The sequence below is a fragment of the Cuculus canorus genome, chromosome 1, assembly GCF_017976375.1.
Source record: "Cuculus canorus isolate bCucCan1 chromosome 1, bCucCan1.pri, whole genome shotgun sequence".
Taxonomy (NCBI): domain Eukaryota; kingdom Metazoa; phylum Chordata; class Aves; order Cuculiformes; family Cuculidae; genus Cuculus; species Cuculus canorus.
The window spans coordinates 30,648,581-30,674,557 of NC_071401.1; the positions used below are offsets into that span (position 1 = coordinate 30,648,581).

General features: G+C 44.1%; 1 protein-coding gene and 1 long non-coding RNA gene across 2 annotated transcripts in view; one reads left to right on the plus strand and one right to left on the minus strand.

Moving 5' to 3' along the window:
• Positions 1-1,020: 1,020 nt before the first annotated feature.
• On the minus strand, positions 1,021-25,913 carry LOC128850953 (uncharacterized). Its single transcript, XR_008448220.1, has 3 exons — positions 25,660-25,913; positions 11,335-11,657; positions 1,021-3,930 (listed from the first exon to the last, which is right to left on the minus strand). It is a non-coding gene; the product is annotated as an uncharacterized LOC128850953 (long non-coding RNA).
• SIAH3 (siah E3 ubiquitin protein ligase family member 3) overlaps positions 24,435-25,977 on the plus strand; it is a 46,525-nt gene continuing 44,982 nt past the window's right edge. Inside the window, exon 1 of the mRNA XM_009557762.2 lies at positions 24,435-24,780. Within this exon, the coding sequence (XP_009556057.1) occupies positions 24,646-24,780 (135 nt within the window). The 5' untranslated portion in view covers positions 24,435-24,645. The remainder of the gene's footprint in view (positions 24,781-25,977) is intronic.

The window sequence follows — 25,977 nt, forward strand, 5'->3', positions numbered from 1 at the left end:
TGCCTCCAGGTACATGTTTCCAGCAGAGAGAGGGGTGGTTTTACTGCTCTCTATAATACTTGCAGATTTTCACCTGGTCTCTCACAGTCTGCTCCTCTGTGCTTGTGGAAGTTGAATTCAACCTACCCACACAGAGGGTCCTGAAGTTGGGAGAGAGGCATGGGAGTGACTGCTGTCTCCTGAAAAACTGGGCAAGTGAGAAATGAGGAGAAAAAATCTGCAGGTCAGAATAAGAACAGATGAGCCTATGCTGCCCATGTGTGCCTTAAAATTGGATACTGGAAACCCCCTAAGGCCCTGAATAGGTGCATGTACAATTTATCCTCTCTCTGAGTTGCAAATGTGCTTTATATCAGCATGAAACCTGCAACTGCCTCTATCTTAGACATCTTGACTATGTCTGTGTCTTGCATGCTCACAGAAAATGTGTTAGCAAGAGGTTTCCCAGGTCTTTTGAAATGTCTTGCATGAGGTTACTAGAAAAAAATAAGCTGTAGCAAGTGAAGGATGAAAAAATAACATGAATTAAAAATTAACTGGGAAACAGGAGGTAAAACAGAGGATTAGATGATGGCATCTCATCACAAACTGCTCACAGTGGGTGACCTCTGTGCATTTGTGATTTGGGAAGGAGTTCACTGAGAACAGAGATGGAAAAATTTGCAAATCACAGTTAAAACTGGAGAAATACCCAAGGAGATGCATTTGCTGCCATGTGGCACTTCCATTTAGCTCATTTCAAGTCCTTCTGCCAGTCAGGCTCAAGACATCCAAATTGACACATTGCTGAAGTGGAAAATGTAATCAACTTCTATACCTTATAGTGCCATAAGTTATCACTATCGGTGCCAGAAGTTCATGGAAAGCTTAAATCTGATGTACGGAGACATGCATAATGCCAAAAATAGGAGGATACACAGAAAAGGTGATATATGCAAAGGCAGATATTGTGCTGTGAGTACACTCCAAGTACAAGTAAGCTTACTGCAAAACAGCTGAGAGCTCAGGAAAAGCACAAAAGATCTTGTATCAAAGTTATTCAAATTCTGAGGACCATATCCTTAGAAAGGAAAGGAGTTACAATAGATAGGATTAAAATGTAAGAAACGCTCATCCAGGCAAAGGAGGACAGAAGATGCTTTTTCCCTACTTCTTACAATAGAGCTATATTCAATAAAATTAAAGGGAGTTAAGTAATAAACCATAAGTTCTTGTTTTCCTCACAGTGCCTAATCAGGCTTAGTTTGTGCCATAGGGCATTGCAGAAGGTAAAACTGAGCAAGATTTCCAAAAGGACTGATCATGTTGCGGGTATATGAAGTTGGTTCTGGGAGGTAAACTGAGACTGTGTGTGTGACAGCCTGTATTGTATGAATGTATACGTGATACAGAAGGCTTTGGGGCATTTTGAATGGCTGGTACCCAGTAGTTTGTTTCTGTGTGAGCAAGCTGTCCATGCTCCTGAAATGGCATGGGGAGAGCCCCTGACCCAGCTGCCAGATCACACAGGGGACTTGCATGGGGAGAATTGCGATGGGCCAGATTCAGTTACACAGTTGTTCAGACTTCAAGAATCCTGTTCCTGTGCTCCGGAACTGCCCGGGGCATGTTCAAATCTTACAGGATGTCATATGTATGGGCTTAAAGTGCTCAACTCTTGGAGACAATAGGACCTACTGAGAAAGCTATGCCAACCTTTGTCTAACTCTGGTTAAAATTAGAAGACACTATTTGATGGCTCTTGAATTTTCCTTTGAGGTTTCTGGTTTGGACCACTGTAAGAGAGAGATAAACTGACAGATAACATGACTGATAACATGACTGACTGTGACATTTTCCCTACACTATCTGAATTTAATTTTTTTTCTTTGTGCAGAAAGCTTTCTTGCTAGCTTATCAAAAAGCAAGTTGCCCAAATAATAAATGCGCTGTTAAATTCACACTTAACAGCGACTATTCTGCTCTTCACTTTCCCCAAGCAGTGGTACCCCTCTTTGCAAATCTCATCTGATGCATGAACTGTCAAAACATAAATGGGCAACAGTGACTTCTCCACTCTGCTCAGGAATGATAGCATAATCTATTTGCTGTATTCATCCCTTTAATTTCCATTTTTATTGCTATTCTTTCTTGGTGCACAAATTATAAAGACGGCCGCACCTATTCATCAGCGGACTCTAAAATGCATCCAATGTGTGATGCATGATTCTGTCCTATTGTGTGATCTAGTTAATGCCACATTCATAGCTAAACATAAAGAATGGGTAGTGCTGTCTGATGACAGCTTAGAGTAAATCATGGCTTGCTCTGACCCACACAGAAGCTTCTTCACAGATCTGAAGCTTAAAACAGAAGACTGATAAACGCCACTACTAAAGCATTTCCCAGCCTGGGAAAAACATAACTATTCCCCTCAACGGACAGGTTTGGATGGTTGTAGAAGACTGTTTTCCTGGAACACAAGACCAATGGCATCGCCATCTACATGGAGCTGCCATCATAGGAGTGCTGCAGAATCACAAGGGTCGTTCATAAGGAAACCCTCAAACTAGCGTCCCATTTCGGCACTATTTCAGGAAAAGCAGTTTAATACTGCTCAAATAACATAGGAACATGAAACAACTGATTTTGCATTAAATTGATGTAGCCTATAATACAACGTACTGGGTAGTTAATAAATAAGGCAACTGGATAGAGGATTTCAGAGTTAGACTTCTTTTTTCTGGCGACAGGCATATATCAGTTCCAGCCCTGGCTCAGCCATGCCTATCTGGATAGAAAGGAAGGATCACATTTATGTATGGGAGATTCAACTCTAATTTTCACCTGTATAAACCAATGTGAACTGTGAAGAGAATGACATGATTAAATTGATATACTACCAAAGTGATAAATCCAATATCTGGAAAGATGTTTTCCTTCCCTGCTTGCTTCTGAACCGTAGAAATTGATTTTCAGCTCTTCATTCAAGAACAGCAGAGGATGATTTATCAGGTATTTTGTTAGAGTTTTTTTTTCTTTAGGTATGTTTTGTGTTGTCCTAAAGGTACCTGATCACTGTTGTAATGACTTGTGTATTGAAGAAGGAATATTAAATAAAGACCAAGAGTTTCCCCAGTTTTTATCCCCAATTGTTACTAGAATACATATAAACGTTATTGCTATGATTTCCAGGCAGTAGTTTGTCCAGTTTGACCACAGGATAGAGCATAGTGGGGGCAGTCATCTGCCTTAGGCTTGCATTAACACAGGCAGCAGAGTTCTGCCATCATGCAGGAGAATTTCCTGAGCTGGGTGGCTCTATGGTGGTCTTGATGTCCTGGAGGGGTCCATGGGCTCAGCGTGCTGCCTCCAGCCGTGCAGAAGAGGGGACGGATCCAATGAGGAGTACCAATGTATTGCCCACTGCCCTGGGGCTGATCACATTTCAGGCAGAGTCCCTGAGCAGAGGTATCCTGACTCTTTGAAATAAGAATTTGCAGCACCTTCAGAAGGATTTACATGAAGTCATTGTTTATAAGCAGGGTGTAAAAGCACAAGGGCTGCAGCTCCAAAAGAAATATTTAATCTGGATACATATTAACATACTTTAATCTGATAAGTGCTGACACTGTCCCATAAAGGGTTGGAGGAGAAATCAGTGTAACCCTAAATTAAATTGAACTGTCAGGTGTTTTTCCTTTCCACTCTGCAAGACATGGGTAGCTTTGCGATTCATCACGCACCACTGATCAAAAGCTGGGAAAGTTTCTTTCCAGCTTTAAAAGAATTAAATGTTATGCAGCTTTTGACCTGGATGGTCAAAAGTGGTGAGCAGGGCAATATACAGACAAATCTTAATTATTTTTCAGCTGTTGCCTCCGGCCCACTCTGTTCCTCCACTGCTGGAATGTGCTGCTGCTTGTGGGCTGGCAGATCCATGAGGGCTTGCTGGAAAGGAAATTGTAGAAGGGTTGTTAGATGGCAATAGAAAGCTGTTGAAAATAAAAACATTAAAAAAGCCAACAGAAGTCTTGGGTGCATTTAAAAATACAATTTAAAGAATATCATAAAGATCATAGTAGAGATTCAGTTATCTTCATCACAGCCTTCTTTCTAATTGAATTGTGGACTCCTGCTGGTTAAAAGTCTGGCCTTCTATCTACATGGTTAAATCTGCTTTTTTGCCGATAACTCTTTATGAACACTGCTCCTGTTACAAATTGTGAAGTACGATTTATATCAGCCATAAAACCTTTAAGAATTGCTAAAACAGTTAACCAGCTCACTAGAACCTTCTCCATCACAGATCTAGCCTTAGGAATTTAACTTACAAACATGTTATTAACCACTGATGAGGAGCTGTTTGGAAGAGATTATTGCTTAATTAATCTTTGTACTGAGCTAATAAGAATGTTAAATGGGCCTCTGTGTTGAATTGGGTTGTTAATATAGATCGGAAGTTTCCTTAGGGGGAAATTTGAGACCAATATCACATTAAAGTTAGCCATCCAACAAAGAAGATATTTAGGTATTAAAAATAGCAAAGCCAAACAAACATTGTCATTAATAATATCATAAGTTTCAGTTGCTCTGTGTGCGTATGAATTGCCATGCTCTTTCCTCTGCTGGTAAGAAAGTTATGTAAAAAATCTTATTTAGATTCAGCGGGTTTCATCACTCTTCTGTTGAGGCATAAATTAAACTTGTCACACTTATCCGTAGTAAGCAGGTTACTCTGATCAGGAAAGCAGAATCTGAAGCAAGCTCTGCTGTCATCTGCTTATCCTAAAAAGACAAACAAGATAAAAAATCTTTTCATATCAATGAGTTGAATAAATCTACTTGATACCATCTGATGCAACAGTAAAAGGCAGTGACCAGATTGCCCTTGTGCTTCATGGCATTTTCAGTAGTATGTGCTCAGGTCTCAGCTGTGAAGCAAGGTGCTTATACTTAATGCTTAACCTTTGTTTGGAAAGGCATTATAATTGCCTGCAGTTACCTGCTGTCTTCAAGGTCCTTTTAACATACATGTTAGATCTTTTGGGATAAGAGAAAGATTCCATAAAAGGAAAGCTTGGAAGAGGATAGTTCACCCTTGAATGCCTGCTGTTAGTAATTCAGTAGGGATAGTGGCCTATCGCTACCATCACTTTCACACCGATTGCTGTCCTTGTCCTTCATGACACCAACTTCCATCCTTACACCCAGTTTGGAGGTTTTGATTCTGTGTGCGCCTGCATCCCATGATCCGAACATTATCTTCAATGTGTGATTACATTTATTTTGTATGAAATGATCTCAACAAGACTAGGCAGAACATTTGTGACATTAAAGTAACAATATGACAAAAATGCATTCATAGATACCTATATTTTTATGCTAGGGGTTTATTTTGTCTGAATTCTTGCTGGCTCCAGGCTTAAAATACTGCATCTGCTCCCTCTCACCAAAAACCCAGGCATGTCTAAATGAGGTGAAGTCCTTGTTTGCCTGACTTCTCTGTGACTGGCCTTTGACATCTTACAGGTTTGTTTTATGTTTTTTTGCTATGCACACTTGGATATTGATGAGAGTCTTGCACTTAGGGGATGTGGTCACAGTGCAGATCATCACTTAGTGGTCTGTTGGCTGTTTTCTCTGTGGTGTCCATGTTGTCTCTAATGCATCACATTGAAGCACCGAGGCAAAACCTTCTTCATTAGCATACCCCTGGAGAACTCTGTGTGTTGCCCCACTTCATTACTACTGCAAAATGATCAATATGCCTCACCAAAATTAACTGTGCTTTGGACATCTCCCTTGCCTGATTACTGTGCATTTTTTATTCCTCAAGGATAATGGAGGTTTGTTCCCAGCCAAGATTTTAGGCTGGTTGTAGGCACAGCTGCTGAGTCCTTTTGTTCCTGTGGCCTTTTTGGGAATGGGTCTTAGCTGCTAATGAAAAATAGTCTTTGCCCATGTGCATGTGATTTGTGTTTGGCAAGTACAAGTTGGAATTCATAAATGAGGAGTGATTGACTAGAATAACATGCTCCTGTGCTTTTATAAACATCAGGATGAAAGCTGGAATACCTCACTCCTGACTGTCTACAACGTATGTCCACAAATCAGAGATGTTGTTTTCCCACCCTCGTTGCCTGATGACCTCTTGATGTACTAACTGAAGCTAATCTTACATGTACAACAGCATACTGACATGATGTATTTGTTACAGGTAATTAATATTGCTCTAGTCAGCCACCTTCTCAATAATTATTTCCAGTTGCTTCATGATTATTAACCTGTCACATTTCAAATAGGGACAAGTGTGTATGATGATATACAGAGACCTGTTAAGTGGAAAACTTTTAGGTGCCCTTTTGTTACTCAGATCACCGAGGAATACCACTGAGATCATGCTGTCTTCAAGGACATATCTGACCTATACATCACACGCACAGTTAAGGGGTAGAATAAACAATTATGTTTTTTTCCCCTTATTAAGCAGAACTTTAGACATTATGAGAACATGAGAAGAGTTTCCACTGATCTCCCAACTAACACAGCAAATTGTTCATGCTGGATGCATCTGCCTGCCTCAGTGCTGCTCCATTCATCCATGCTGATGTTTTTCCATACATGCATTCATAGAAATCCATTTGCATGGAACTTCAACTCACTAGTTAAGCCTTGCATTGTAAATCCAGCTTTAATACTGTTGGCAGTGGTCCCTGCTGTGCATCAAGGTCCAGTAAACCACTCCTGCTTGCGGTGTGTTGAAGGACCCATTACACGTCCTGTGCTTTCTAGGCTCTTTCTTTCCTTTACACCTTCTTCCATGAGCAATACCAGGTCTCTTGCCACAGCAGATGCCAGCGGAGCTGCTGCAGTAACTGCAGGAACCTCCTAGACACCACTAACTTGTTTATGTGTTGTCCTCAGTCAGATCTCCTTATGAATGTTCTCCTTGCAGGACCCTTTCTGCACAGAAGGAGCTAGACCTTGAGGAGATGTGAGCTTCAGTGCAAAGTTCTGAGTACGTGGTCAGAGACTGCAAGACCCGTGTCCCTCCCGACTCACCACCACATCTGTGGTCCTCAGCACAGTCAGCTGGTGCTGAACAGTGACAGTGCTTGAGAAGAGAGGGAAGGAAAGCTGAAATGGAACTGCATAGTGTAAGAGTAGGAATAAATACCTGAATAAAAAAAGGGAAAGAATGAAAAAATGACAGACCAGATAATGTTACATCTCTGTTCATCAAGTAGTGAAAATCTCTCTGCGCAGCAAAAAATTGTTTGCTTTCCAGGGCAGACCCAGTTCCCAACAAAGTCATGTGGGACTCTGGGAACTGACTTTTGCAAGTTTCATCCCAAGCAAAAAAATATACTGGATTTTTACTGGGAAATATCTGGACATAAAAAGTAGCCAGGAAGCGAGCTAATGATAATCTTCAGCTACAGTAGTCCTGTGCCTAGGACAGGGCTCCCTCGTCCCCTCTTTGTTGTCAGACCCCATGACCTCATTTTCTCTCACGGTCACTCAGGAGAACCTTTTGTTTCCAGCCTCAGCCAACTGACTGCAACAACAGCCCCATAACTCCCTTTCCTCTCTCCTGTTTGGGGACATTTCCACCTTTGCTGTGACCTTCATTGCTGCTATATGGAGCATCCCAGCAGGATTGTTCTCTCTGACACTGAGCATGAGGCTGGGCAATAAAATGAGGAATTAGCAGGCATTTGCATTCTGAAGTTAACAATGAGGAGTGTGAGCCTTCTGAACATCTGTTTTCCCTGTTTTCAAGGGGGTCTTCAATTTACTCCTGGTTCTCATCTGCACAATTAATACCATTAACCATCAGGCAGCAGCGCCCTGGGTCTGGGGAACAGAGGCTGGTTTCTGGAATAAACCCCCTCTAAATCATAGTACATCTCACTTTTGAGGTGACAATTATAAGAGCCATGGGGTTAGGAGACAGTTGGAGGCCTTTATTATGGGTGATGAGAGAAACACAGGGAATGCTGTCCTGCTCTCAGGCCTGGAGCTGGACTCAGGGCTTTATAAATGAGGAAACGGTTCTGCAAGCGTCTGTGATCTCTCCCCCAGGGCACTGCTGGTCTCTTTTGCCAGCCTGCTAGATCCCAAGCTGTTGACTGTCACCTAGGGAAAAGACAAAGCACTGACCCTGAGGTGAGAAAATCCAGAAACTGGCAACTTGCAGGGGAAGAGGAACAAGAGGGGGAAAAATAACGAGACCCCCCCACCCCAGGATCGAGCGTGTCATGAAAAAGAAGTTAGGAGGGATGGGTGAAAGGAAACTCTGGGTAATGACTACTTTTTTGAGATGGACTTGGTGGACATAGGAGAAGAACCCTGTCTCCCAGTAAAACATGGGCAGGGTGAAGCTACCGGGGGTCAATCATCTCCTGATCCAGGGAATGAAGGAGGCAAACTAAGCACCTTGGCACCTGGTCAGAGTGTCAGAGCAAAACGTAGAAGGGACTCCTTTTGGAAGAGAATGCCTGAGTGGATTATAAAGGCCAATATAACAATAAATTTTCCCAGTGCCTCTGCCTTTGACCTTCAAAGCCTTGTAAGAGGGCAAGTTGTTCAGCTGTTACACCCCTCCCTGATTTAGTGATACTGGAAGTAGCCTTCACCTCCCATAGTCCCCCATTTCATTGCTTTTAATAACCTTGTGAAGGATAATGAAGCATTTTAGGTTTTGTGACAAGGTGGCTGATGTGGTGGGGGTGGGACATGAGGGCTTTGGGACAGGAGAGCTTTGGGACACCAGGTTAGGGTTTCAAGATGCCTTTGAGAAGGAGCCCCAAGGGGGGCTGAGGCATCCCAAGGCTACGACAGGGTCCTACTGCTGCAGCAGTTTTACCTGAGAGCCTGGGGAGCTGCCCCCACGGTCAGTGCCAGCTCCATCATTTCCCAAATTGTCCTCAGTCCCTCCGTGGGGTCTCCTCCTTTGATGTGGAAAGTTGGGGCTCAAGCAGTACAAGGACACAGGACAGAGGGGGTTCATCTGAGCCTGGACTGTAGTTCACTGCTCACCCACAGACAGAGCTGGAAGTGAGTTTTAGCATTCCCCCTTGTCAATGGAGGTCCCCCTTGTCAAAAATCTAAGCACAGTAATTTCTGCTTTAAATGCCCGATGCCAAAAGCGACCTTCATTATGAATCACACCTCTCGCAGTAATCCAGATGTTGTGATGCCTGTGTATACCTTAAATTATGGATTTGTGACAGCTGGATTCAGCACCGAGATGTGGGCAGCCTCAGTGTTTTACCAAATAACAGGGAGAGGCAGGAAAATCAAGATGTCACACCAAGTGCCTGCTGGCAGTTCAACTGATTCAACCAGCTCCACGCTGCTTAGCGTTTGTGCTGGATTTGCTTCACTTTTAAAAACAGATTTGCTTTCCAGCTTGAAACCATTTTCAGATCAAATGCCCCATGCCAGCCCTGTCCCCATCCTCTTCTTAGATGCTTTTTGGATGGCACAGATTGTCTGATGAGGATTTGGTTCAAAAATGGTGCATCGAAGGTTGTAACAGAGTATTTTTTTTTTTTTTTGGCCATTTCCCTTTTCAGCAAGGTAAACAAAAAACCCCAATTTGCACCTGGGAATGCTGATTGCACTAAGTAGTTAAGTCCATCAAGTTCCTAGCGACATTTCCTGTCTGCGAGTTTCAGATAAAGCTATCCTAAAGTAGCTTAATGGATTAAAGCAATTGCCTTCTCCACCTAGACACCTTGGCTGAAATCTGATTTCAGCGCTCAAGAGAAATTGCTCATTTGCTTCAGGGGAGGAAAGTGGGGACAGATCACCCAAAATACCCTGGTGGTCAAGACCATCCCCATGTGGCAGTTGAGAGTCGGCCATCACCAGGACTCGGGTCAGAGTGCCAATGCACGTGTTCCCACAAGCCATTCCCCTGCCATATGCTCTCCCCACATGGGATTTCCCCACCGCTAAAAATTTAGTCCCCTTTGGCATACAGTAACTACCCCTCAGCAAATGTAGAGAATCTTGTGCTGCTATTGAATATGTCATGAAATATTCTGCCAAATTCTCAGTCACCTGGAAAATGGTGTTCAGGCATAGGAAGTGCTTAATTGTTAACCTCTCCATCAGACCAGGGAGAGGCTCTGGCTGTGAAAGCACCAGCAATTTACCTTCCATTAAGATGCTGCAGCTTCACAGCTATTAGAAGGCTGGTAGAATTTTTTTTTTTTTCTAAATATTAAGGCTCTCCCTGTAAAAAAGTACCACAGGTAATGGAAAGATTAAAACAGGAGTTGAGACATCACCAATCTATATATTCAATCAATGCCAAGTTCTGCTTCCCAATATATGTTACTAGGATCATACCGGAAAGCTCAAGATAATTTCCAGGAACTGCTGCTATTTTAACTTACTTTTTTTTTTTTCCTTCAGTTGAACTCTGCAGTCCAGAAAAGAATAATTAGGTTGTCCAAATGACCTGAGAGATAAGTGGAAAATCTTGCAGACTATCCATGGCTTTTCATTACAGTCTTAGAGTCACTGCTACAGGAGCAAGAAGCAAGACAGCATCATGAGCTCTCAGGACTATTCTTTTCACTTTTCAGGGTGGTCACTACAAAGCGGACTTTCTTAAAGGGTCTGTCTGTAGCTGAGGACCATCATTCCTTATTTCCAATATTATCCAAGAACATCTGAGTAAATATATCCTGGAAATACATCTCTTCGTTACTGTCTTCTCTAAGGTCAAATATCACCCTTTTGCCTGGTGATGATACCCTGCAGTTTTTACAAGGACAACATTTCTCCAAGATAGACAGATCTTGATGAGGAAGAACATAATCAGCCAAGCTGAATCTAAACAGTCAGTACCCCAGCTTCACAAACTTCTTTTCTTTCCATGTAATATCTAGAAACACAATCTATGAGAGCAGGAAGGTAGAGAAATCTAGCCTCTGCAAACAGAGACTGATCTCACATTGCTGCTTGAAGCTCATGTGAAACACATTACAGTCAATGCTTCACAGGAATGATGCATTGGTGTGACAGGAGAGAGGCAGAAATACCACTTAATGTCAGATTAATCCAACACGATTTACTAATAAGGAGCAAAGGAACATAGTTGTCATTTACCATTGGCTTTGAAATGTTTTGTGTTAACTGCATTTACTCCTCCATACGATGTAAGCCGTGCATTTAAACCCTCTTGACGTGCTCTCTGTTATCATTTCCTACAGATCCCTGTTTTACTGACCCTCTCTTCTGGGATCTTGCTCCCCCAGCTTTCATCAAAGTGTGATCAGAGCAGAAAAATGACCCAAAAGCTGGTACAGTGGTGGTTCATTTCTATTATCTCACCTTATTTTCCTTTAGGAGTCAAGAAGAAGATTGACCTTGACATGGGACACTAAGTCGTTGCCTCTGCTCCGTGCTACATGGTGTAGTCATTACCCCTTCTCACAAGGATGTAGGAGGAAGCTTGTTCTGCAGCCTTAACCAAAGGGAAGGTTTCTCTTGCCAGTGAAGTGATGAAATAAGATGAGAAATTGTTCCTGTGTCTTCTCTGCAGGGCTGTTTCTAGACTGCAGCCAGCGATGATGGCATATTTTTTTCACATGGAATTAGGGACTTTTGTTGTCTGTGCTGATGTTTTTCCAAGTTTCTTCATGAGAAATACAGAGCTGGAAAAATGAAATATTTAGGAGATTCTTGGCAATGAAAACTTTTCAAATCACAGAAAAATTTGAAAGAAGCATGTTCTTGAAAATGTTTATTGGGCAGAAAAATCTGTTTTTCATTGGCAAATATGAGGGACAATTTCCTTCTCCTCTCTAGCAGATCCGCTCATACCTGAGCCTGAGCTCCTTTTCTGCACTGTTTCATTTCTATTTATTTTGCTTCCTTCCCTCTGAATGCCCCTCTCCCTCTCTGCCATCAATGGGGACAGTGCTACAGTTGAAGGGGCAGTGTTCCCCAGCTTAGGCCCCACAGAGGGCCCCAGAACATCATTTTGAACATCCCAAAGACCAGAGGGCTTTTGTGGTTCTCTGGAGTTGGGGTGAAACCACCCAAATGATTCCCCATTGACTTCTGACTCTAGGAAGCAGGTGAAGGCTGGAGCCAGAGAGGGGAGCTCTGAAATTTGGGACACGTGGGCTTTCTTCCAAGCTCTCTTCCAAGCACTGCACAGACTTTTTGTGCAGGCACCTATGGATCATTAAATTCCCATGTCCGCCAGCAGAGTGAGGTTCTCATACTCACTACAAACTACCACCATGCCCTTATTGTCCTCTGCACAGTCACATAAAGATCCCAGGGGTCGTGGTGCAATGATGGCATTACTGGGATATGGGTGGATGTCTTATTCCTACCTTGTTAGTCAGGATCCACTAGCTAAAGAAGCTGCTATTTGTCCCACTCAGCCACCAAATACTGTTGATTTAACCTACAAAATGCAAATATGCTGGCAGTCAGAGGGTTAAGAGAAAGCAGCAACTAAGTACTTGTAAATTGATGTAGTGCCCTGAGGGTACCTGTGCTGGTAATAAAGTGCATCTCATAAACAGATCTGACTCTGTGCTACAGTCCAGCAAAACAAAGTGGAGTGGATCAGTCCCAAATTAACTGTAAATGAGACTGACACTCAAACACAAATCGAACGCCCCTCAGGGCTCCGCCTACATTAATTACAAAGCCTTGGAAAACGACCTAGAAGGCCTTTCTCTTCTCCAGGAAAAATTAATTGGAGAGATCTGCGAGCGGTGGAAAAGGCAGATATACAAAAAGCAAAAGCTATTCAAATCCTCTTCTTTGCTCAGTTTCACATGATGATAAACAGTAATATTAGCAGAAACTGCTAAGTGTCAATCCATCTGGCTGCAGTTTTCCTCCTCCATCACACTCCTTGCCCTGACCTTCGAGGTAGGGAAGTCCACCTCATCCACGGATGTGGCAACTTCAAACCTTGCCATGAGAGGCAGGAAAACACCACTCCAAGGCTGGCAGAAGGAGACAAATGGGGCTGTGAAAGCAAAAACTACATTAGGAAAAGACATTTGTTGGGAAAGGTTGGTCTTCTCAAAGGGTTTGAGGACACCCATGTGGGCTACAAGTGCCCTACAGTTGAGATCTGGGTGCCGTGGGCACTCGCACACTGGAGTGTCCAGATTCGCCAACAGCGGGATGCCCAGGCCCTCTCTGAGACCAGTCCCGCTGTATCTTGGCTGCTGCTGTCCTCAAGCCCACACCTCTGTTCTCCTACTGAGAGGCTCCAACTCAGCCAGGGAGCAAAAGGAAACATGGAGCATCCAAGCCTCCGTCAGTGGTGTTTTGGAGAAATAAAAATATGCTGGGTTTCTTTTTTCTGAAGGGAAATGGATTTGTCACCCAAGAACACTAGAGGGGTAAGGTCCTTCATCATGATTTTTTCCTCCTTATGCTTGTGCTTTGGATCACCTCACACCCAGCAGGCATGGCAGAAACAAGGATGAGGTGTCAACCCTCGGCCTGCACACCAGATCAGGGGCTGAGTGATATTTGGATCAAAAAAAAAAAAATGCAAGAAAATTCCTGATCTCAGCTTTGGGACTGCAATTTGTCACAGGTCCACCTTTCTTGTGATGGGCTGTGGGGCCAGGGAGGGTGGTAGGTGTTCTCTGAGGCAGGACAGCTGCTTTGATTCACAGAGTCACCGTGCTGGCAGGTGGAGGGGCAAAGGTACCGCTTCATGCTTGTTCCTCCAGCTCTGCTGCTTTGCATTTCAGATGCACAGGGATGGTTTATAACCTAATTCCAAAACAAAAGCTAGCATCTATCTTTTATGCTTTGCTAAGTAGCCTGTTTGGATTTTTATGATTCAACTAATATTTGTGAGTGTTTTATTGTGAGCAGCCATCCAATAGCAACATTAAATAAAAAGCGGAGTCTCTTTATTGATTTGCTTTTAGTTAAAAACAAACATGACATATATAATCGAGATGTACACTGCTTGTAGATTGTAGAGAGCACGTTTACAAAACCATAAAAAGAAATAATTAAATGGAACATATCACAGCCACCTTTCCAAATCATCCAAACAGGGATGTTACACACATAAAATACTGATAGTCTTTTCTGGCAAACTTCTAATACAATCATCTGGTTTGCAATTTACATGCCTGGCATATTTTAACCCTGGAGATAAATGAATCTCCGTGGGATTGCTGAGTAATTAGGAAAAGTGTCTCTGATGGGCTTGCTTCATACAGAGAGGTGAAATAACACCAGGAGTGTCAGCTGAGCATTTGATATCTTTACATTAAAAAAAAAAAAGGCAAACCCCAAGGCATGCCATTGTCATGCTGTGTAACAGGGATTGCTTTCAAACAAGTTGGTTTTTCAGTGTTGGCTCTATCGTGGTTTTATAAATTGCTATTTAAAATGTAAACCAGTGTGTGTTCTGGAAGGAAGCCTCTCGAGACCCTCCAAGCCAGAGCACGATGGCCTCGAGCCTGCGGGTCAGGGATCATCTGCTCCATGGGGCTTTCTTTGATTGAGGGTGATAGCTGGGTGGGTTGGTGGCAGTGGTGGAAGGGCTCCGAGAAGAGTGATTTCCTGCCCGCCAGCTAATTGCTAGCAAAAGATCCACAGGAGCTGTTTATTTTCAGGTAATGAGTCAAGATATAGTCAGGTTGGTCTTGATAATCCGCTTTTTTTTTGTCTTGAGCTTCCTGGATGCTCAGTTTTACTGAAGGCTCAGATGTTTTTTGGTAAAAAATGCCAAAGAGAAATTGAAACTCTGAGCCCCCCCCCCCCAAAGAAATCAAGCCTGAAATTACTGCCTGACTCTTTGATGTGCCGTGATTAGCAACGCATGCAGTTTTAGTCTCAGTGCTATTACACACAAATCACACTGGGAACTCAGCTATTATTGCCAGCAGAGGGATGTTTTCACATCAAGACTTTTAACTCAAAACAGTCACTTTGCTTGAAATATATTTTTGGAGAGCAGGCTCTGGGAGTTTTCTCTTCAGCATAGAGTAGAAGAGCTAAATCCCAGGCTGGGAGCTTGCAGCCTTGATCTCTGCTGGCTGCTCTGAGGTCAGGCTCTACTCACCTCTCGGGAGTTGGCTGTATCACAGTCAGAAACATGGAGTGTCAGCTGGGATTTTCGCCAACAATATTGCTCTCAGTTTCAACATGCATCCTCCAGCATGAAAAGCATTTCAGGAAAAAGACAGTTATATCCCCAGAGATGATAATCGATCTCGTTATGAAAAACATTAGTTATTGTCCAGAAAAGAGACCCAGAATTAAGACATTAGGCAATAAGAACAGTTGCCCCTTTAAATGTTTATTTTCAACTAAAAGATGTTGCTATTATTGGTGGAGAGGTGGCTGCAGGAAGAGTCCATTTGACAATTTTGTCTGAGAGCAGAGGACAGAAGTGGCTGTTTATTTGCTATATAAATCAAATTAATTTAGTTAAATTTACAAAGGCAGGAAGAAAAGCAATAAGGTCTGTCCTGTGGCTGTGCCCCTAAACAAAGGCAACACTGTCAGTATTAAACCTGCTCTCTCCAGGGAAACTGAGAGTGTGATGTGGCTGCAAGTACTTACTTAGTTGTTGTCATTTCTAGTGCTACATATTTTAAATTTATTTTGAACACTATTGAAAACCTACACTGGTGAGAAACCACCTGCCCAGAGGGATCTAGTGGGGTGAAATGTGCACCAGTGTTAAGGGGAGTTGTGCTGTCTTGCTCCAAGGAAATAGTGAATTCAGGGTTTATTACCAAGGTTAACAACTCCAAATACATTTCCTTTTACCACTCAAGGAGGATAGCTTATAGGCACATGTTCTGCTTCCCTCATTTTTCCACCAGTGAAGCAAATGCATGGAGGAGGTAAAAAGAGGTTACACTCTGACAGCCCTTCCCAGTGTTTCTCACCTTGGTGTTTGCCTTATTAGTCAAAGTAAGATAGATGTGATGCGTGTCCTGGATATCATTCCTGATTCTGGCTCACAAGACACTAGTCCAGATGCAGAGAAAGGCATGGTCATTGCAGGACGTAGCCTGGAGGGAGCTGGATGGCTGTGCTGGCCGGCTGGTGACAGCAGGCATCGGTCTGCTTTGTCTTTGCTGACATCAGCATAATTGCAAGGGTATTGGAGGATGAAGGGCACCCTAAGATCCATTTCAGGGAGGACGAGCCACCTCTGTTTTTAGTTTCTGAGAAGATCCTGAAGGTGAAACAAAATGGCCAAGGCAGGAATTCTGCCATCGGGCAGCTGTCTACAAATGCCACCAATGTCATAAGAGTATCACATGTGGACATGAGAAGAGTATTTAATGCTCCAGATGAAGTCCTTCTTGCTCAGCATCCTTTTTTTTTGTGCACACTTTCTGGGCAGATGAGTCCTCATGCCCTCTCTAACCTAAATATGCTCAACCTTAGCTATAAGTGGGCTGAAAAAAAATGCCACTGGCTGCCAGGGTGCCTTTGGTGCATGTATAGGTATGAAAGGACATGGTCCAGGCAAGATGTTACCGGGTGCAGTTCATGAGGGATGGATGCCCCCTGTGATACTCTGGGATGTGGTAATCATCTTAACAGCACTTGGCACAGAGTACTGCTTCCCATCCACGTCTGCCTCCAAAAGTATGTGCCATTAGCTAATTGAGCTTCACAGCAATACCTCAGCAATTCTGGCATAGTCAGGCACATTTTTCAATTGAGTAAATACAGTTTTGTAAAGGTTACATGTCCTGCCTGGCCAGGGTCATCACTCGACTTCAGGATGCTTGTCCAACCACCTCCAGCCCTTGTTGGTGTTGGCGAGGGGTCTTTGCTGGCAATGGGGAGCTCTACTGACCAAAGCAGCATGGGTACAAGAGAGGACACAGAGGTGCCTGCACTGGTGTGTGCCCAGACTAATGCTGGGTCACCTGGGCTCTGGGGCCTTTGCTAGAGTCGGGCCAGGGGGATGCTGTAGCCAGGGGGAGGAACGTGGGCTATGCATGTACCCCTAGAGCAGGCAGGACCCCTTGAAGAGACTACTCTCTTCAGTCACAGGCAGGGTTGGCCTCCCATGCAGTTCTGGACAAGTACTGTCAGTAAAAAGAAGCTGTTGACACGAGCTGGCAATGTGCACTCGCAGCCCACAAGGCCAACTGTATCCTGGGCTGTATCAAAAGAAGCGTGGCCAGCAGGTCAAGGGAGGTGATTGTGCCCCTCTATTCCTTTCTTGTGAGAACTCATCTGGATTACTGAGTCCAGTTCTGGAATTCTCAACATAAAGAGGATATGGAGCTGGTGGAACGGATCAAGAGGAGGGCTATAAAGATGATCAGAAGGCTGGAGCACCTACTGTATGAGGACAGGCTGAGAGAGTTGGGGTTGTCCAGCCTGGAGAAGAGAAGGCTCCGAGAAGACCTTATAGCAACCTTCAGGTACCTGAAGGGAGCCTACAAGTAAGCTTGGGAGAGACTGTTCAAAAAGACTTGTAGTGATAGGACTAGGGGCAATGGGTATAAACTGGAGAGGGGCAGATTTAGACTAGACATAAGAAGGGATTTCTTCACTGTGAGGGTGGTGAGGCACTGGCACAGGTTGCCCAGGGAAGTTGTGGATGCCCAATCCCTGGAGGTGTTTAAGTCCAGGTTGGATGGGTCCTTGGGCAGCCTGGTCTTGTGGGAGGTGTCTCTGCCGATGGCAGGGAGGTTGGAACTGGATGATCTTTAAGGTCCCTTCCAACCCAAACTATTCTATGATTCTATGAAGAAACAGGTCCTCACTGAAGCAGCCATGGCACCCACTGTCGAGGACATCACACTTCGATGTGAGGGCAGCAAGCCTGCCTCATTCCTGCTACCTGCCTGTCCCCTGCATGGTCTGTATCTGTTTTAAGGCAGTTGGACTGAGACAAAGCCAGTTGTGATTCTGGTAGGCTCCAAGGGAGGCCCTCAGCATCCTGATTACAAACCAGCACTGAAGCTGAGAGAATGCTGGAGAGATTAAAGGACGAAACTGGTGCTGCAGCCAGTCTGTGTTGCTGACTGCCACTTCCCCCAGCTGAGTGCAGCCCTGGGAGCAAAACACCAGCCTGCAGAGCATGACCAGAGACAATCTCTCAGGCAGGGTCTCCAGCAAATGAGAAAGTCTCTGGCCCTCAAATTCTGATCAGAATTAGAGGTTGCCTCTGAACATGCTGCTGCCCAGTCTGTTTTCAGGAAAAGAAGCCTCCTCCATCCATCGCTACTGGCTCCTGGTGCTTTTTCTCTCTGACACAAGGCAACCAAGACAGCTATGGTCCATCTATTCCCTCGTGCCAGCATGGCCTGGGGCAACAGGACTCTGCTGGGCACTGCATTAGGCTGGCAATTGAAACCAGTATGTCCTTATGGTAATGTGGGCACCAGGCAGCCACTATGACTGGGAAATGATGGCAGTTACTTTATCTAATAACAGCATGAAAATGTAAAGTGTCTTTATTGAGCTGCTGCCTTGCTGGTGAGATTTAAAGGAGGTGCTCTCGTGGGTATAACATTTACAGAGAGAAGGAATATGAGATATTGCCATAAAATCTCTGTTAATACACAAGCAGAGGAAGGGAAAACATACCCAAGGCCACAATGTGAAGGGACAAAATTAAGAAGGTGGAGGTAGCAACCTTTTTCCCTAGGCAGCAAATGTTCCCCAAGGAGAAATGAAGAATTCCCCTCTTAACCCAGCAACTAGAAAAGGCAGGTACTGCTAATAATAATGTAGGAAAAATGGCTTTGAAAGGAACAAAAGAAAACCACCTTTTGTCATGTTAGTGTCCTTCAATACCTGAAGGAAATGTAAGTTTTTGCTCAAGGGAAATTAGCAGGAAAAGCCCAGTATTGATGATGCTCTGCAGGTGGCCACAGGGTGCAGAAATTACTTCTGCCCTGTGAGAGGTGGGGGAAGCATAGTCCAACTGTGCAAATGGTGCCTGCATGTATCCCGGTTGTTCCATTGGTTGTATTGGATGTGCAGCATTGCAAAGTAACTCTGAGGCCAATGACCACTCAGCTGAATGTGAGCTGCCCAGAGGGGGGAGGAAGACAAAGCTGAGGAAATGTCAGGAAGAACCTTAGAATTGTGAAATTGGTTCCAGTTGACCAAATTCAGTTTTTTCCCTAGTTTTGCAAGATTATCTGTGGCATTTATCACTGATATCTTAATTGGCATGTTATTTAACTGTTTTAAAGACTAGTTTTGATGATTCTTGCCCAATAAAAGCTGTCCTTTTGAGAAAATTAAAATTGTCAGGATGTTTAAGATCAATTTCTGCTTAAAGCATCAGTATAATTCCAGTGCAGATAGTGCTTGTGTCTTTCCATGGAGCCAAAAACGGATTTTTTAAATATATTTGGCAAAATAATTCACCACAAATAAAGTACTTTGATAAACCAACAACTTTTGATAGCACTTTGCTTTTGGAAAAATAGATCATTTTGTAAAAGAAGAAAAAAGATTTACTGATGCCCTCACCTCTCGTTACTGTAGACACCAGAGAAGACTAGAGGAGGGAATGCCTCCATGCATTTTCCAAGGAGGTTTGCAGTTCTACTCCCTCTCCACAGGCAGCTCTGGCTCCCACTTGGCTTTGCTGAAGGGTTGGATGTGTTGTGCCCATAAACAGTGTATCACAAGCTTGTGAGCCAAATGGGTCATTTTTCTTCTGTACTCATCAGCAGTGAGGAGCAGATAAGGCTCAAGAAGGGATGAGGAGGAGATAGAGAAAATGCATAGAGAAGATGCAAGAGTGACCTGATCTTCAAGAAGGGTGCTTTGCAAGGGAAACTCTATCTGTCTATTAGGTTCACTGAAGGAGATTTTAGACAAAAAATGTCTTTGTGTGGAGGTGGTCTGTGATGGCAGAGGTTTCCTCAGGAAGGGAAAGCGAACAGAAGCTTATGCAGGAAAATAATTCAGACTGGAATCATGATAAAAGATGGTATTTGCAAAGATAAATAAATTCTGGAAGAACCTTCCAGGAGATGCCACAGGTCTCCTTCACAGGAAACATCAAACCCAGGCTTTTTTGAAAGAATGGGCTCCAAAAAAAGCACAAAGCAGTTGGTAGGAAGTGACATGTGCTTACAGGGGGCAGGCTGCAGGGCTACAGCTCTCCTCTCAGTTTTAAATACTACTGGCTCTGCTTCCCTGGGCATCTGCCCTCCAATGCCCCAGTACAATGGTTGTAGGCGCTGAGGAAATAACAGGAGAATGGACAGCAGGTGGTGGTCCTTGCCTATAGGACATCTGGAAATGCCACAGGCTGTAGTTGCTGCTGGGGACAAGGGTGCTGGGCTGGAGGAACCATTTCACTGAAGTAGTGAGATATTTCTTATATTCTTGCTTAAAAGGTCTGGTGGACAACAGAGGAAAATTATGACAAACAACGCAAACATCTGTACTCAAAACATGCCATGAGACCCAGGAGAGCAGATGAAGCTTCATACATTAATTTTGCATCAAAAGGATGCAGAATACTGCCTGACATCCCAGCCTGGTGTGGGAAATGCATCCTCAGTGTGTCACATTTTCCCCACGACTATAAAGGGAGCTAGGCTGACACATTCAGATGTAGACACTCGTGGGAAAGGTGCCCACTTGGTCTGGATCCTGCTCCTCCAGCCCTTGGCCAGGCAGAAAATGGACCTGAACCTTGGCCAGATGGGGGCAGTGATCCATTTAAACAGCCAGCTAACATCCCTAGAAGGCAAGGCTGAGGGTGTAAATGGGGTCCTTCCCTGCCCCAAGGTGCCTGTGTGGGCTGTCCCTGCTAGAGGGTAGCTGCAAGTTAGCTTGGCATGGCTCCTTCCCCCAGGAAATATAAGTAGCAGAGCCAGAGTATGTTCCATGTCATCCAGCTCTGTCAGAAATCCTATCAATAGTCAACAGTCAGGCTAATAAGCTGCCTCAGTGGGTACCAATGATGCCTTGAACAGCATATTCCTCTTCCATCCTTGGCATAAAGACTAGTGCTGGTGTCATTCAGGGTGAGTTAGATTTCCCCTGTGGCTGTTGGTAATGGAGGGCATCTTGGTGCCTTCTGCATGAGAGTCATCCTGTGGATATTAGCAAAAGGCGCTCACCCAGGCTGATACAAGTAGGGATGAGAAGGGTCTTGGATTCACTGTGGTCTCTGCTGGGGCAGGGAAGGAGAGAGAGCAGCCTGTAGGAAGGTCACCTACAAAAGTGCCCAGTCAGAAAGATAAAAAAATCTGGTTGAAACCCAAGCCCTACAATTTAACATTGGGTTGGACTGAGTAATGCATCTCTCACACTGCCTCCCTGCCAAGTTGCAAGGTGCCTGGACACGCATGGTTTCCCTTGAGCATTTCCCTTTCACCTCAGCAGCTCAGACTGAAAGCAAAGAGGGAAAACTGGGAATCTAGTGCAGATGTGGCAAGTTTTTGTGTCTAACAGATCCTATTGTCATGCTAACCTGATGCAGCCACGCCAGCTGCTGAGCTATTAGAGCATTATAACCCCATGCATATTATGGTGTTGCCACTAGAGCTGCTAATTTGGCAAAATAGGGATCCTTTTGAAGATTTAGCCTATGGACTTTTGCCACATCATACTTGCATGTTACAGAATTCACTATCTTGAAAATAATATCTAGTCTCCAGAAATTTGCAGTCAACAGTTAAATGGGATTCATCAAGTGCCCCTTGCAAGTGAATTTATTCCTCATTTCTCTGGCTGCATCCATACAGCTAAATAATGCCATGAAGGACCTGTTCCTAGGTTTGAGGACAGGTAAGGCAGCAGACCTTGCATTCTTAAGACTGGACGAGATCACCACAAGCTCAAATTAACGGTGTTACATTGATCAAGAGCCCCTACAGATGAAAGGAGATGAAAGACCTGGATCCACACCTGCACTCCAGACCACACTACTGAGCTTTTGCTCAAGTGAGTGCATGGTCAGCTGCCACACTCAGTAAACACAAGGTCCCTTGTCAAGCCATTGTTGACTCGTGTGTTGAAATGCAGCGAGTGCTGCATATGAGTCTCAGGAAATGAACAATATGGGCAATAAAATATTTTCCAAAAGTGTTGCCATGAATTGAGCATGCTCATTCAGCATGAGTTACTCGTGCATTGAGCAGGAGCTGTCTTCAGATACACTGAGCACTTGTTTTCATCTTTTTCCACAAATATTGCTGGCAGGGAGATCCTCCTCAGAAGGTAATGTGTAGAGAGCGAGATGAGCACAGATGTATATGGGGATTTGGGCATTGCAAACATCTCTTGCCCACCCTTGAAGGTGGTCTTTTCTTTGCAAGAATGACAACCTCTTTTGTATACCATCCCAGTTGCCAGGATGTGTATTTATGTTGAAGATGTGTGCCTGTGGGATCAGGGACATCTCTCCTGTCCCCCTAGGAAGGCAGCAGGATCGCAGGGTGGCTGGACTGTGACCCTGCCAGAGCCTCAAGGAAGGCTGGACATCAGGAGTAAGGGGTACCGTCTTTGCTGCCCACGGATGTGATTGTGCCCTCGAGTCAATCAGTCAAACAAATAATCCTAGGGGATTTAGATGGCAATAACCAACATAAATAGCAAGGACCTTTTGCTCATTTAAGGCTTTGATGGCAGAATACTTGTAGTGTTAACTTGCAGACTGAAATTTGCTGGTAGAAAGTGTTTGTGCAGATACCAACTACAAATCAGGAAGAAATAAATAAATAAAAAGCTGGATGCTCACAGTTACTTTGGGAACGGAGAAAAGGATACATTTAAGCAAATCAATTCACTCACTTGTCCTTAAATCTCTCTGAAAATATTCTCGAAGTGTCTCTCAGTGGTGCAAAAATTATCTCCTGTTCTTATTTACAAGCAAATGTTAAGAACTGAGAGATACATACTCCTTTCATTTTTAATATTTTTGGGGAGCGGTGATGTGTTGTCAGCTGTTCCAGTATTCACAATTTCCTGCTTATTTATCTACTAAGGCCTCCTTTTCTGGTTTGTTTGGTTTTGTTTTATTTGGTTTATTTCAGTTGTGGGGTTTTTTTTCTTTTTATTCACAGGTTCTCTGCAGTCTGGCAGAGCCAGTATTGCAGTATTGATTTAGGAAGAGGCAGTTGTGACAATCCTGTCCCAGTCTGAAGCCCACGCCGTATGGGGGCTGCTCTGTCCGGAGAAGCAGCCTCAACCCCAGCGTGGGGCTTATGTTTAAAAAGAAGCAGAAAGAGGAAAGAAAAGCTACTTCTCTCTGTTCTGCTTTGAAAGGAAAAAGGATTATCAAGGCTAAATAAGCCATTTGAGTACTTAGCTAGCAAGCCTAAATAGCACCCTGATAGGAAGTTCTGGCAGAGAGCTAATTAAATTAACCCTCTTTGAATTATTAACAAGCAGAGCAACATATCACACAGGATTGTCCCATGAAATGAATGCGCTTTCTGATTCCCTTGGCTGCTTTGGTGCAGTCATCTCTTAGAAAACCCAGTTATGTGGACTCAAGTTTAATGAGACTCAATGGCTTGAAAAGGATCCCTTTCTATCAACACAGATACACACTGGTAATCATATGCAAAAGCATGTTGTTTTCCTTGCACTTCCCTAATTCCTTTTTAATGCCTAGGACGATCTAATAGATAATTAGTAATTTCCTGTCCACCGATATGCAGATGAATGTCAAGCAAAAACCTTCTGTAACTTTAATTATTCTGTTGATTTAGAAACCACTTTTCCCTCTGTGCAAGTTTCTCTCTCTGTGTGTGCTCTCATGCATCATGTATTTCATTATTTTTAGAAGCATGCTCTGTGCCTTTTTATGCTCTCATGGTTCCAGCATCCAGCAATTACCACGTTTTCTGTGCAACGGACCTGATCCAGCAGCCAGTGTAGATCAGAAAAACATCACTGACTTTAAATCGAGTTGTTCCAAGTTACACCAGACCTGAGACCTGACTTCTCCTATTTTTAGAGGTGGTGGGAAATGTTATTTGTGTTTTTGGACCCTTGTGAAGTAGCACAATATACAATTTTGAAAACTTCAGAGAAAATCCAAATCAAAGCCTGCAAATGCACAGATGTGACTATTTATATAGCGAGCTCTAATTCTGCTTAACCCCTGCAAGGAATTGTAACTTTCTTTGCATATTTTATTTTTCTCCCTCAGTAAAACATAACCTACATAACCTATTTTTGCTGCTTTCAAACTGTTTCACTAGTGGGCTTCTTCCCTGCACCTTATATTTAGCTTTGGTATCTGAGCGCTCTTTTGTTAAATTAAGGCAATTAATAAATGGAGACATTAAGCAATCAATTTTGCCTGCGTATCTCCACAGCTTTATGTATGACTGGCTGTAATCACAAGATAAATGCAATGTGCTGATGTATGGTAATGTTCAATAATACATTCTCCACCAGGCTCAATTCATCAGGGAGTTTCTGGAGGGGAGGCATTTGTTATTGGCTGTCTCCGGACCTCAAGGATAACATTTCTGTCCTTTCCATTGGCCGCCCCGCTGCTGCAAGCCTCTTCCCGTCTTATTTTGATGATGAATATGAAGGCATGCTAAGCTGTGCCGGAGCGTAGCTCTCACTGACTGCACTCCCTCCCCGGGCTCAAGGACTCAGGGGCTCTCTCACTGCTTCCCCTGCCCACCACCAGCAGCAGCAACGCCAAAAGTTGTGATGCTTTTCTTCACCCAGTGCTTTGGGGCTGTGTTAGATCTCATTCACCTGCGGTTTCAGCACTACAAGGCAAAGAGGGTTTTTTCAGCTGCCGGGCAACTTGTCTGCGTTGTCAACCCAACACACAGCCTAAAGGTGAGTTAAAAATAATTTTTCTCTTCTGGCATTTTCTTGTCCTCTCCCCCCTGCTCTGCCGCTGGTGTTTTTCCGCAGGGAATGAAATGATGCTCTGGCAGCAAGAGGAGAGTGCTGTTAACACATTGCAGCCCTGGCAGAGAGGATGTTTGCACTGTCTGGCTGCATGATTCCCTTTGGAGCAAAGGAGAAGCAATCTGCCGCTTCAAGAAATTGTGGGAAGTTGTTGCTCCCCTTCCCCAAAGTTTCCTTACCCCTTTCACCCATGTAATGAGTGCATGTGTTGCAGATGTCTGGAAAAGTTAGTTGGATGAATTAATCTGCCTTTCTGGTGGAAGGAAGCTGGGTGGTCACCACCATCACCCAGGCTAAGCACAGCCGGCTGCTGCTCAGCTGTGGAGAGTGGGAAGAGGAGGGGGCGGCAGTGCAGAGATCTCCAGCTGCTGCTCTTGTTCACTTATTTGGGGGTAAAATGCTGTTTGTGTCTCCTGAGGGGAAGTCTGAAGGCATTCATCTAGCGTTGAAAGTGTCCTTAAGCTGTTTGCAAGGTGAGTCTATTTTAGGCAGGAGAATACATTTGCCTTAATGCAAAACTATTTATAGTCCCAAAACCCATTTCTCTTACTCTCACGGTTCTGAATTTCACTGACAAAGTGTCAACAGCTCTGTCTATGCCAGAGCCCTGATGTTTGTATGTAGAGAAGGAGCAGCAGGGGGAGAAAGAGACTGGGAGGCTTTAATTACTTTATCACAGTAGTGAATGACCAACTTTAACTAAGTGACTCCTGTTTTGCTGGAAGTCCTGGTGCACCTGATTTGTGGTGCCATTCCACTAGCCTAGCACAAGCTCAGAAATGAAACTAATTGAAGACAGCTTACCTTTGGCTGTGCTGGCATTCCTGCGAGGAACTTGGAGGGGTTGGAGGGAGAACCTTTCCTGAACTGCAGGCCCCCAGGAGGTCCATTGATGGGGTAAATCTGTCTTCAGGGCAGCATCCCTCCCCCCCAAAAAGACGTATTTTCCACACTTGTATTTCCAGGATGCACTTGGGCAGGGTGAGGCTATTTCTAGCAGGGCTCCACCTCCAGGAGGGTTTTGCCACAAGGCTGTGCTCAGCCCAGCAAGCACTGCCAGCCAGGGCAGGTGCTCCCAGGGTACGAACTGCTTGTGTGTGGGCTCATCTCTCTCAGCATCGC